Genomic DNA, 13,276 nt, shown 5'->3' with positions numbered 1-13,276 from the left:
AGAAAATGTTTTGTAATTGTTTGCAAGTGCACACAGGCTGAGTGGCAAAATAAGATGAAACCCTTGATTTCTAATCTCCTGCTGCACTGTTCAAAATTCCTCCCAGAGAAGCAGGTAGGAAGCAAAGTGAAGCCCTGTGACTGTAAAATGTGCACCCTCTATTAGCGAGTCCTGGTCCCACAGGACTCCACATCAAACTGGACTTGTTTGTAAAGATCTTTCACTGAAGACAGACCACTTCCCAAGACACTGCTGGTGTAGAAACTAGACAATCCAAAGGGAGAATTTAAAACACTGAGTGCCTCTAGGTAAAAATATAAATGGATTGGCAGGCACGGTGGCTCATGCCTGTAATCCCAGCATTTTGGGAGGCTGAGGCAGGCGGATCATGAGGTCAGGGGTTCGAGACTAGTCTGACCAACATGGTGAAACTCCATCTCTACTTAAAAATACAAAAATTAGCTCGGCATCATGGCGTGCACCTATAATCCCAGCTACTTGGGAGGCTAAGGCAGGAGAATTGCTTGAACCCAGGAGGCGGAGGTTGCGGTGAGCCAAGAGTGCACCATTGCACTCCAGCCTGGGTGACAGAGCGAGACTCCATCTCAAAAAAATATTTATATATATATATATATATATACACACACATATAAAAATATACGTAAAATATGTATATTTATAATTTTATATATTTATTATATATATAAGAAATATATTATATATATTTAATATATATATATTTATATATATATATAATTATATATTTTATATATATATATATATATATATATATATATATGGATTTAAGGGCATCTCAGAAACCCTAAATGGATGATCTTGTTCAGAGACCCGGTGAGGTCAATATAGAAGGAAAAGCAGTGGCAGCATAAAGAAAAGCTGAAAGATGTTAATTAATGGAATGTGTTTGTTCAACATGCTTTTAGGGAATACCAATAGTGTGATAGGTACTGGGAATCAGAGATAAACAAAGCCTCCCTTTCTACATTTAAGGAATTAAAGGTGCCAAGAATTCTTTTTTTTTTTTTTTTTTTGAAAGCCTTTGCTGTGCTTTGTGCACAGCACATGCACCACTTAGATTACTGTGGTGATTTATATCTTTGTTTTCTTTTTTTTTTTTTTTTTTTTGAAACAGATTGTTGCTCTGTCACCCAGGCTGGAATGCAGCAGCACGATCTCAGCTCACTGCAACCTCTGCCTCCAGATTCAACCTCCTGCCTCGGCCTCCTGAACATCAGGAATTACATGCATGCCCCACCACACCTGGCTAATTTCGTATTTTTAGTAGAGATGGGGTTTCAACATGTTGGCCAGGCTGGTCTCAAACTCCTGACCTCAGGTGATCCACTCACCTTGGCCTCCCAAAGTGCTGAGATTACAGGCATGAGCCACTGCCCCCAGCCCAACACATACTGGACAGCATGATCAACATGGTGCCTGGGCACACAGTGCAAGGCACGTGACAACACAGAGGTGTGAGCCCTCTGCCTAGTGGCACAGGAAGGAAAGATGGGACTGTGTGGGCCATCGCGTGCAGCAGGCAACCTGGAAGGAGCAAGCAGAGGGCATGAGGCGTGGCACGGCAGGGTGCGCTCTCAGCACCACACCTGATCAGGTAGAACTGACGCATGGAGAGGTGGAGCCTCAGGAAGTGAACTCGGTGAGGCCCCCAGGAACTGGATCATGCTGTGTCCTGGGTCCTGGGGAGAGCAGCATGGGCTTCACCCAGCAGGCAGGAGGAGCTGTGGGGCTGTCAGAAGGCACATGTCTGGTTCGCACTGGAAAGGCTTTTTCCAGGTAGTATGCAGCTGGAAGCTGCAAATGAAGAGACTCATAAGCATTCAGAGAAATGACGTGGCCTCAACAAAGGACAGTGACAATGGAAGGAAGTAGTTCAGGAGATGAGATGGACCCAGAACGGCTCAGTGACCAGTTGAAATGGGACAGGGGAACAGAAGGACAGGAAAATGGCAAGGATCAAGTCATCTCAGAAGCCAAAGAAGACTGACTCTGGGCCAAGATGATGGAGACGGAGTGCCTTCCTTAGGTGTGGGGAAGAGGGAGGCAACAGTAGTTGTCAGAACAGATTCTAATCAGCGTTGAAGCAGATGTGTTTGCAGAAGGCAGGCAGGTGAGGGAGTTCCTGGGAGCCGCACCCTGAATGAAGCCAGTGTAGACAGTTAAGAGGGAGGAGGGTGGCAAGAGGGTGGAAGCTTGAGGACAAGAGTCAACGTCAGGAGAGGTTAGTGAAGAGCAAGGCATGAGGAGGTGGCCTTAACTCTGAAAGCGTCAGTTAACTGAGGCCCTACCGAGACCAAGGCCAGCTCCATGAGTGCTGCATCCTCCGACAGGGCTGGGCAGCCCGGCAGGGAAGAGGAGCAGGGCGAAGAATGGACTCCAGCTTGAAGGCCAGCCATTTGAGTAGCGGATGGCCATGGTCCTCTCCATTCAAGGGAACTGACGATGCAGATGAGGAGGTGACTACAGTGCTGCTCAGGAAAGGAAATGAAGCCAGGAGGGGTTGAGAGAAACAAGGGGTCCAGGGCTCAGCTCTCCATAGAGCAAAGATGGCGAGTGGACCAACAGGCACTGGGGAGGGACCGGGCTGTGGTCTGAAGTCGGCATGTTTGCAGACTTCCAAGGCTGGGGCGGCCTTATCGATGGCAGATGACCGTGGGAGCAGGTGGCTGAAGTTGGGGGTGGGCTTGTGTTTCTCAGTGTCCATGAAGGACAAGGTCCAGCAGAGTGGGGAGGTCTGTATGACTGTCTTCCTGCTTCCAGGCACACTTCTCACCAGGTATCTGAGTCTAGGCTGAGCTGTTTAGAGTGCCCCCAGGAGATGGGAGAGGCTCTGAGGAAGAGTTGGTGCCTGGGGTAGAGGAGAGTCATGCTGCTGGAGGCAGCAGAAGGAAGACACTCACCTCTGGGGGAGACCACAGGCTCCCATGGAGTCTAGAAGCTCCTGGAGACCACTGGGGAATGTGGGTGCAGCCAATATCCAGTCTGTTCAAGGAGAGTCTCGTTGGAGCACAGGTAGGCTCACTACAGCGCACGGCTGTGCTTTCCACCTAATGCTCCCCGCACTGTCAGAGGACAGATCGGTGCCAGCCTGAGTCAGTGCCTCGTGGGATGGGGAAAGTCCCTTCGTGCAAGGCAAGGCTTGCCTACACCCTCACGAAGCTGACAGGTTTTTAGGAGAGCTACATGGGGGCCGGGAAAGAGTATGACCCCCAAGGACTTCTCCCTAGAACTGTGACTGCCAAACCCTTAACTTCGGGTGTGACAAAGAGCCCAGGTAACCAGAGCACTGTCATTTGAACCACATCACATTCCCAGGGTAGCTCCAAGCAATTACAATTTCCTCATAAACTGTTAACTCTGGAGCAGGCGCAGTGAGTGGTTCACACCTGTAATCCCAGTACTTTGGGAAGCCAAGGTGGGCGGATCACGAGGTCAAGAGTTCGAGACCAGCCTGGTCAATGTAGTGAAACCCTGTCTCTACTAAAAATACACACATACACACAAAATCAGCCAGGCATGGTGGCATGCCTGTAGTCCCCGCTACTCAAGAGGATGAGGCAGGAGAATCGCGTGAACCCACGAGGCAGGTTGCAGTGAGCCGAGTTTATGCCACTGACTCCAGCCTGGGAAACGGAGACTCAGTCTCAAAAAAAAAAAAAAATCTTAACTCTGCGCATGGATTTTTATGACATGTCTTTGGCTATTTCTACCACTTGGGAACTGGTTTTGCTATAATCTTTTTTTTCCCCAGCTTAGTTTGAACTCTCAGAGCCTTGGTACGGGAGAATGGAGCATGTCTTTTTGTTTCAGGGGTCACTCTTGATATTGCGGAGCAGCAGGCCAGGGGTGGCGGGGTGCGGGCGTCCTGCGGGGCGCACTGGTGACGGGCCCTGGCCTCCCGCAGGTGCGCGCAGGCGCTGCTGGAGCACGGGGCCTCGGTGCAGCGCGCGGGCGGCGCGGGCCTGGACACGCCGCTGCACGTGGCGGCGCAGCACGGCCTGGACGAGCACGCGCGCCTCTACCTGGGCCGCGGGGCACGCGTGAACGCGAGGAACAGCCGCAGGGAGACGGCCCTGAGCGTGGCCTGCGGGGCTCCGCGGAGGCCCGACGAGCAGGGGCGCTGCCTGCGCCTGTGCGCGCTGCTGCTGCGGCGCGGGGCGGAGGCTGACACGCGTGACGAGGACGAGCGCAGCCCGCTGCACAAGGCCTGCGGCCACGCGAGCCACAGCCTGGTGCGCCTCCTGCTGCAGCACGGCGCCGACGCGGGCGCGCTGGACTATGGCGGGGCCTCGCCGCTGGCCCGCGTGCTGCAGACCGCCGCCTGCGCGCCCCAGGCCGCCCCGCAGCGCACGGTGCAGGCGCTGCTCAACCACGGCTCGCCCACCGTGTGGCCCGACGCCTTCCCCAAGGTAAGACAGGACCCGGCCGGGCTGGCACGTGCGCTGGAGCTTTGCCACGCAGTGACCTGCCTGGGAGCCGGGTTGCATGCTGCACTCTGAAACTGTAATGGCCCAGGCACCCCTGGAGACGTGTGAAAATGCAGAATCTGCTCAGCGGGCCTGGGGTGGGAGAGGCTGCATTGCTACCAAGGTCCCAGGTGGGGCCTAGGCTGCTGGTCCTGGAACCCCACCTTGAGGAGCGAGGCCTAGAAGCCTTCTGGTTAGAACCGCTGGAGAATTAAGGGTTTGCATGTCAAGAACGCATCCTTTCAGAGCGGTCACCTGGGGACGGACGCCAGGCGCTTATTTCGATGATGCAGTCAGAGCTCCAAATATTCTGGCAGCTCATCTTTAGGTGTAATTTTCAGAACGATGCAAATCAGTCTCTTGTCGCATTTGGCGTTTGATCTGAAATGAAGTTACCCAGTCTGATCACCCACCTTGTTAATGACAGCGCTTCGCAGGTTTGCAGACCTTCTCTCATTGGGTTTTCACTACATTGCTGTGAAACACGAGTCAGGTGACATTCTTCCTCTGCCTGGGTCTCAGCCAGGCACAGTCCCCTGTCCAGGTCACCGCAGTGTTGGCGCCTCACCCCCGCTCTGCTGGCTCAGCCTTGCAGACTTGACTCTCAGCAACTCATCCCTTATTCCACCTGTCAGATCTACCCTGAGATAATAATGATAAAGAATAAAGATTTCTCACCTTAGAAAATACCCAAAAGACTGAAAATGTTTCCAAAATATTGGTTGAAATAAGAGATTGTCCTCCCCAAACGACTTCATTGAAGGGAAGTCATTCCATGAGATGTAAATTTGAAATTTACAATGACTGGGTGTGTTTAATTTGAAAGTTATCTCCATCAACCAAGGCTCATCACTCATAGGCATGAGACATATTTTGGCCTGATTAGTTTTGAACAAATAACTGAAAAGCTAATATTCAAAAGGACAGTGTTCTCAGTGGTCTGAACCATCAAGAACTGAGATTCACACATTTCTCTCAAATGCTAACTTTGCACTATAGATGCGTTCAGATGCCACGGCGCTCCAGCCTGCGCAACAAGAGCAAAATTCTGTCTCAAAAAAAAGACTGTCTAGGAAAGGTTAGAAAATCCCCCGGGACAGCTCCCCAAGTGTTTCCTTACTTGCCAGACAGGGTGGCAGTTTCCCGATGCTGTCTCCCCGCGCCCTGGGTAATTGTCTTGTGGTGCTCCACTAATGCAGTGATTTCAACATGGTGGACTCCTGAAAGGGAAGAAATGCTAGTGTTTTTATGTTCTGTGACTGCTACCTTTTATATTTATAATTTACATTTTAGTGTTTCCCACTATTAGCAGGCTTAGTTCATCAACTTATAACATGGAAACAAGACTCACCCACTGCCCTTCCCAGGCACATTATGTCTGCATTAAACCAATGCACTCTTCACCTCTTTCATTTGAAACTGCATAAAGAATGGAAAGAGGCCAGACATGGTAACTCACACCTGTAATCCCAACACTTGGGAGCCTGACGCAGGAGGATCGCTTGAGTCCAGGAGGTCAAGACCAGCCTGGGCAACACAGCAAGACACTAGCTCTACCAAAAAAAAAAAAAAAAATTAATTAGCTGAGCATGGTGGCATGCACCTGTGGTCCCAGCTACTAAGGAGGCTGAGGCATGAGGATTGCCTAAACCCAGGAGGTGGAGGCTGCAGTGAGCTGTGATAGCAACACTGCACTTCAGCCCTGGTGGTTGAGCAAGACCCTGTCTCCAAAAAAAAGGAATGCAAAGAGAAAACAAACTTTACAGGATGGGTCACAAGGGGAAAATATCTGGGGGGCAATTTTTTTTTCTGACTTCTCCAGGACAGAATGGGGCAATTTATTTTAAAGAAGAAAATAAAAAAAGAAGTCCATATATTTCAGTAGTGACTAGAAGTAATCCTTTGTTAGCCTTGAAATTATTTCAGTTTGAGTGCTCTCCGACCAGGCTTTCAAGTCCTAGGGGCAGCCCCACAGGCTTCATTTCTTGGAACAGGACCTCTGAGCCCTGGATTCTGCCTCCAACACTGTAGGAATTACCCTGCCCTGGCGAGAGATGTAGGACAAAGCACAGCGCCTCCTCTCCAGGTGCTTGGGGGCCCTGTTCTGGGATGGGATACCCAGCACCATGTCGGCCACACAGGAATGGGGTCAGTCAGTGGCACAGCTCCTCCTCCGTTCAGGTCACGGGTAGGTTTTGGTTTGGGGGACAGTTTGTTGTAGCTGAGGCCAAGAAGCCTTCAGAAGTGCTTGACAAGGAATGAGTTCCTGCCATCCTGGAAGGAACTGGAGTTTTCTTGAGAAATCTTAATATCTTGAGGCTTTCACCAAAAAAGCATTGTCCACCACTGCTTCCCTGCACATAGCGCCTGCAAGTGCAGACCTTCCGTCAGTGTTTGTTGAATGAATGAAAGGGATTCCAGCCACTCTTGGCTCATGGTCTACATTAAATCTTTGGAAATGGCCGGGCGCGGTGGCTCACGCCTGTAATCCCAGCACTTTGGGAGGCCGAGGCGGGTGGATCACGAGGTCAAGAGATCGAGACCATCCTGGTCAACACGGTGAAACCCCGTCTCTACTAAAAATACAAAAATTCAGCTGGGCATGGTGGCGTGTGCCTGTAATCCCAGCTACTCAGGAGGCTGAGGCAGGAGAATTGCCTGAACCCGGGAGGCGGAGGTTGCGGTGAGCCGAGATCGCGCCATTGCACTCCAGCCTGGGTAACAAGAGCGAAACTCCGTCTCAAAAAAAAAAAAAAAAAAAAAAAAAAAAAACACAAAAAAAAAAAAAAAAAAAAAAAAAAAAAATCTTTGGAAATAAGGATTCCACCTGTTTGTGCTGGGATACCCCAAAATGTCCAGTGGATACACCCACACCTGGCCAGGAGTGGATGGTAGATAAGGATGCATTCTCCATGCTGAGAACCCCTTAAGCAAAGGCAGCAGTGCCTGTAACGTTCAAGTCTGGTCCCCACAGCCAAATCAAACCACTCTGGAAAGCTGGAGACGGCCTCTTTCCCACCCCATCTCCCTGCAAGTGTTCCTCCAGGGATGGCACCTAATCATATGCGACATCAAAGCAACAGACCCAACAGACGCTGCAGCTGGCCACAAAGATGCTGGGCAGGCACCACATGGGTGCCATGGCAAGGCGGGCGCAGAGGCACCAGCACTATCACAGGGTACGTCGTCCGTGGGCAGCAGCCGTACTGTGAATAGATATAAAGAGACACCCATGGAGCACGGAATTACTGAGGCAAAAGGTTTCACAGCAAGCTTATGACATAAATCACAGCTCCCCATGCCCAGACAAAGGCACCATCACCGCGGCAGGCAGACACAGGGCATCCATCCGAGCCGGCCCAGTGCTCTGCAGTGAGAATCAAAGCGGTGTCACGGCTTCGGAAGCCAGTATGTTGACAGTGCTGGGCCTTTCTGCCCGGCTGACCGCTGGTTAACACTGGGGGCAGGGACAGGAGGCTGAGGGCAGGCACAGGGGGCAGGCTGTGGATTCTGGCAGGTTTGGATTCTGGAAAGTGTCAGGACCTTCCAGGAGGGGGCTGCGCCTGTTGTATAGCAGGCAAGAAGGCAGAGAAGCACACACAGGTGTGGACCCGAACTTGTTTGCCACCTGCCACAGGTGACTTTGTGGGCTGGATGCTTGGTCTGGATAAAGGGCTGCGCTCAGGTGTCTCTCTCCTTCAGCTTCTCCTTACCTGGAAGATGAATTTGTGAAACAGTCGTGAAGTCCCATGTGATCTTCTTCCAGGGAAACACTACTTCGCTCTCCTTGCCTCTTTAAAGAACACATTTCTGGTTCGACTCCATACAATGTTGGAGCATCAAAGAGTATGGGAAGGTGTAAGTCCAGCCCCACTCCAAGAAGGGACACGGAGCTGGACGATAACAGCACCAAACCAGGGCTCACACCCCTGCCCTCCTCTGCCCCCTTCACAGGTGTTTATTTGGAAACTTCCTTGACTCACTGCTCAGTTTACCTGGCCAGCTTTATTTGTCCCTGGATTCACCTGACACCCATCCATGAACACCTTTCATTTGCAGTCGGGGTGTGTGGCCAGCACACTCCAGCTTCTCCTGCCCTGTCTCCTATTTTGTGACTTCCCAAAGGCCCCTCTGTTTCCTGTGGCACAGAGGTCAGCAGCAGCCCGTGGAAAAGCACCTGCAGGGGGCTGTAAAGAGTTCAGACTCTCACCTGGCAGAGGAGATGCCCTGATCACAAAGAGGGTTTTCTCAGGGTGAGACTTAGGGATTGCATTCCGGGTCTGGTGACCCGCACAGTTTTCCCGGATATGTGAAACCTATAGATGCAGAAACTGCATGATTTGTGGTTGAGAGGGGCTGCATCTGCACTCTCTCCTGTGTAAAAATGAAATACTAGTAATACTGCAAACTCAAACTTGTCCACCAGTCGGGGAAGTGCAGGGTAAGCACCAGTCATGAACAAAACCCCCAAACCATGTAGGCACCTGCCGTGCTTCCCAGGGGTGTCCCTTAAGTGCTTGTGTATTCTTTCAACAAACATTTTGAGGGAACTTGGGTGCTTGGTACAGGAGTCATGGTGAGGAGCAGGAGCATACGTATTTCCCGACCTGGTGGAGCTGCCTGTCACGTGAATCAGACAAGCGCACACACCAAGTGAAGGTGCCGTGGTGAGTGGTGCTGCAAAGCCGAGGCTCACTTCACCCTGAAAGCACAGAACAGGGGTTTCACCTGGCTGGGGTTGGGGTCCGAGGCTCCCTCAAGTACATGATGAGGTGCGCTGATATCTAAAGGCTAAAGACTTAGCTGTGTGAAGCAGGGGACAGACATTCCAGACAGAAGTCCTGGCAAATGTCCTGGAGCAGGACAGGCGCTGCAATGTGTGCAGCTGGAAAAATGAGCCAGTCACTGGAGAGGAAACAGCTAGGGGAGCACCAACTGAGACTCGGCAGCCAGGCGGGGCCTTAAGGGTCTAGGCTCTGGGCCTTTGCCTTGGGAATCTATTACATCGTTTTAAGGAAGGAGATGACATCATCAAATCAGTGCTTTGGAATGTCTATGCTCAACGTAGAGAACACACCAGGTAGGGGCCAATGGAAAGCACGGGCTGTGGTGACGGTCCAGGTGAAGGAGTCACATGGCTTGAACACGGGGATGAAGGTTGATGCAGGAATAATAGATTCTAGGTCGGGGGCATTGGCTGACACCTGTAATCCCAGAACTTGGGGAGGCACAAGGATGGCTTGAGCCCAGGAATTTGAGACCAGCCTGGGCAACATAGTGAGACCCCATCTCTAAAAAAAATTAAAAATGCATTACCTGGACATGGTGGCATGCACCTGTAGTCCCAGCTACTCAGGAGGCTGAGGCAGGAGGATTACCTAAACCCAGGAGGTGGAGGCTGCAGTGAGCCATGATTGCAATACTATACTTTAGCCTAGGTGACAGAGCAAGATCTTGTCTTAAAAAAAAAAAAAAAATTCTAGAAACATCTGCAAATATCTGGTCTTGTCTCAGCTTCTGAGTACTAAGTATACTAAAAATGAGGACCTAAAGTTTACTTTTTTTTTTTAACCTAATTACAGAATCAGGTAAAGGGACTTTGCTTATCCTGATCCACAGGATTTCTAGTGGGAGATTTCTGGGGTAGCAGTAGTCAAAAACCAGGGCTCCCCCTCCTGTCTTCACAGAGCCGGTGTGCCCAGTCCCCAGCGGGAGGAGGGAGTGGGGACTGTAAATAGGGCGCCTGTGTTTTTCTTGCTCTTGTTTTATTTCTCCATCTACATATAAAGCAATGTGCCTGTGTGATTTTTCCCCTTAATTTTCTTTCTGCCGCCTCATTAGCTGAAGAGTGTGCGTGTGGACACTAATGACATCAGCATGTCAGAGTAATGTGGCAGCCGCCTCTCTGCAGACAACAAGGAGGCAGCGGAGATTTTTAAACTGTGTTGGTGTAAAAATAATGAAGGCAGCCAGCTGCCTGGCAAACATGAGGGGGCACGATGCAGAGGACGGGGAGGGGCAGGAAGCCCCAGAGAGGTGGAACAGAGGAGAGACAGAAAATGAATTCCCAGAGACAGGCAATAAGACTCTGTCACAGTCTGTGACCCAGTGGGGGAGGGGCAGGAGGAGGCGGTGCTTTGGCTCTCAGGGAAGGCAGTTCTTCCCAGGGTGGGGCGTGTCCGGGTTACCTGCAGTCCCTGGGAGCCATTTCACTTTCTGCAGAGAAGCGACAGGGCCAGTGGGAGGGTCACTGGAGGGTCGCGGTGAGCAAGGCCTGAGGACGTGAGCATCACCTAGGGTACCAGACAAATAGCAGCAGACTCCATCCCGAGGGGTCCAGCGCGAGCCTTTCTTAATGGCGTGATTTTCTGCCAACACAGAAGGGGATGATTGAAATCAGAGACTGCCATGCACGAGGAAATGGCACGTTAGTGGGGCTTGTGTGAGCCGGAAATGCTGACACGTGTGGGGCACAGAGAGGGACTGGGCTGGCGAGACTGGCTGGGGAGACTGTGCCGGCCCAGGCCGCCCGCCGGGCATTCCCTCTGAGGTTCAATCTCTCTGTGTCTGTATGTTCATGCTCTGTCCCTCTTTCCCTAAAGCCTGCTAAGCCTGATTCAGTGACAGTAATGGATGAGAAAAAAAATAATTGGGCGTGGGGAGGGGACCAGCAATAACTCTTACCTTAATATAATGCCCAGTCTAAAAAGAGCAGCTCCTGTCCTCTAAAGAATACCTTCAAAGGCACAGACAGAGGAAGGAAGAAAGGGAGGGAGGGAGAGAGGAAGTCCACAGCAACAGCAACCCTCATGTGTAAGTCTAAGGAAGACCCCGAGCCAATCTCATGTGTAAGTCTAAGGAGGAAGACCCCGAGCCAGTCTCATGTGTAAGTCTAAGGAGGACCCCGAGCCAATCTCATGTGTAAGTCTAAGGAAGACCCCGAGCCAATCTCATGTGTAAGTCTAAGGAAGACCCCGAGCCAGTCTCATGTGTAAGTCTAAGGAAGACCCTGAGCCAATGTCCTTCTGCAGCACGGCTATAGGTTTCCAGGCTGTCAGGCAGACATTACCAATTTGAAAAAAAAAAAAAAAAAAAAAAAAAAAAAGGAAGAAAAAGAAAAAAAAAAAAAAAATAAAAAAAAAAAAAAAAAAAAACACCAGGGGAAGACTGTGAAGCCATAGTAACGTGCCGAGCTGAAAATTGGAGGAACCCAGGTTGCAGAGCGACCTGCCACCTGCCAGGAAGAGGTGGCAGGAGGAAGCCTCCAGGCCGCAGCTCTTGGCACCATGTTGAGCAGATACTTGAGAAGGAGAATAGACATGGAAAGATGAGTTAGGAGGATGTTGCTGTGATTTGCATGAGGGACGATGGTGGTGTGGACAAGGGAGGCAATCTGACCCTGGATATATCTTGGAGGTAGAGCCAACAGGACTTTTTAACAGATTGGCTGTGGAGTGTAGGAGAAACGGGAGCCACAGACGACTCTGATTCCAGCCCAAGGGACTGCAAAAGTGGATTTGCCATCACCTGGGATGGGGCAGGTTATGGGTAGTTGCAGCAGGTTCAGAGGAACCAGGTAGCTCAGTTTTTGGTCTGTTGAATATGAGATACAGCCAGGTGGGGCTACAATGTAAGCTGCATATTCAAGCCCAGAGTTTGAGAGGGTGAGATCTGGCCAACGTGGAGATATGCCTTTGCGGGTGAGTGACATATGGATGGTATTTAAAGCCAGGAAACCATGTAAGATCACCAGCAAGTGAGAGTAAATGGAAAAGAGGAACAGTCCTGAATGCAGGGATGGTATAACATCTGAAGGATGGAGATGACACAGCAGCTAAGCAAAACAAGGAGGAGCAACCAGCGAGGTGGTCCACCTGCCTCAGCCTCCCAAAGTCCTGAGATTTCAGGCATGAGCCACCACAAAAAAAAAAAAAAATGAAATTACATCTTAAACTTTGTCATAACCTAGGAATAGAAAGATATTTTCTTAACTTAGAATAGAGTATCTATTCAAAACTAATATTCAAGGTCATATTTATGGTGAAACATTGGAGACAATCCTATTAAAATTAGGAATAAGATGATTATGCATGCTATTAATGTTGTTATTTAGCATTGAACTGAAAAGCTCTAGCCAGCGTAATAAGATAAGAAATCTTGGCCGGGCCTGATGGCTCACGCCTGATTACTCCCAGAGTAATCTCAGCACTTTGGGAGGCCGAGGTGGGCAGATCAGGAGGTTAGGAGTTCAAGACCAGCCTGGCCAACATGGTGAAACCCCGTCTCTACTGAAAATACAAACATCAGCCAGCCTTGGTGGCACCTGCCTGTAGTCCCAGCTACTTGGAAGGCTGAGGCAGGAGAATAGCTTGAACTGGGAGGCAGAGGTTGCAGTGAGTCGATATCACACCACTGCACTCCAGCCTAGGTGACAAAGCAAGACTCCATCCAAAAAAAAAAAAAAAAGAAGAATTGATTGTGAATAGCTTGTGAGATGTTCACAATATATTCTGCATGGATGGAAAAACATCAGATTTCAAAATCATATGCCAAGCATTCACCCATTGTCATATACATTAATTTTCTGTCTAAACACATAAAAAATTAGCATATACAAAATGTTAATAGTAGTTACCTCTGACCAAAGGAAGATAAATTGTTTTTTGTCATATTTGTATTTTAAAGGGGTTTTAGGTCTGGAGCTGTGGAGAGGGGAGGCAGGTCGTGAAGTGAGCAGCCACCATGAGTGATTTAAATATTTTCTTCTCTTT

General features: G+C 50.1%; 1 protein-coding gene and 1 pseudogene across 1 annotated transcript in view; both read left to right on the top strand.

The window, feature by feature from the left end:
• Positions 1–13,276, top strand: part of ASB18 (ankyrin repeat and SOCS box containing 18) — a 64,741-nt gene that overhangs the window by 47,241 nt on the left and 4,224 nt on the right. Inside the window, exon 4 of the mRNA XM_017537736.2 lies at positions 3,944–4,448. Within this exon, the coding sequence (XP_017393225.1) occupies positions 3,944–4,448 (505 nt within the window). The remainder of the gene's footprint in view (positions 1–3,943; positions 4,449–13,276) is intronic.
• Positions 8,708–8,880, top strand: LOC119472587 (annotated as a pseudogene).

Source organism: Cebus imitator, unplaced genomic scaffold (assembly GCF_001604975.1).
Source record: "Cebus imitator isolate Cc_AM_T3 unplaced genomic scaffold, Cebus_imitator-1.0 Scaffold106, whole genome shotgun sequence".
Taxonomy (NCBI): Eukaryota; Metazoa; Chordata; class Mammalia; order Primates; family Cebidae; genus Cebus; species Cebus imitator.
Note: the sequence above shows the minus strand (reverse complement) of the source record. Positions and strands in the feature narration are given on the sequence as shown.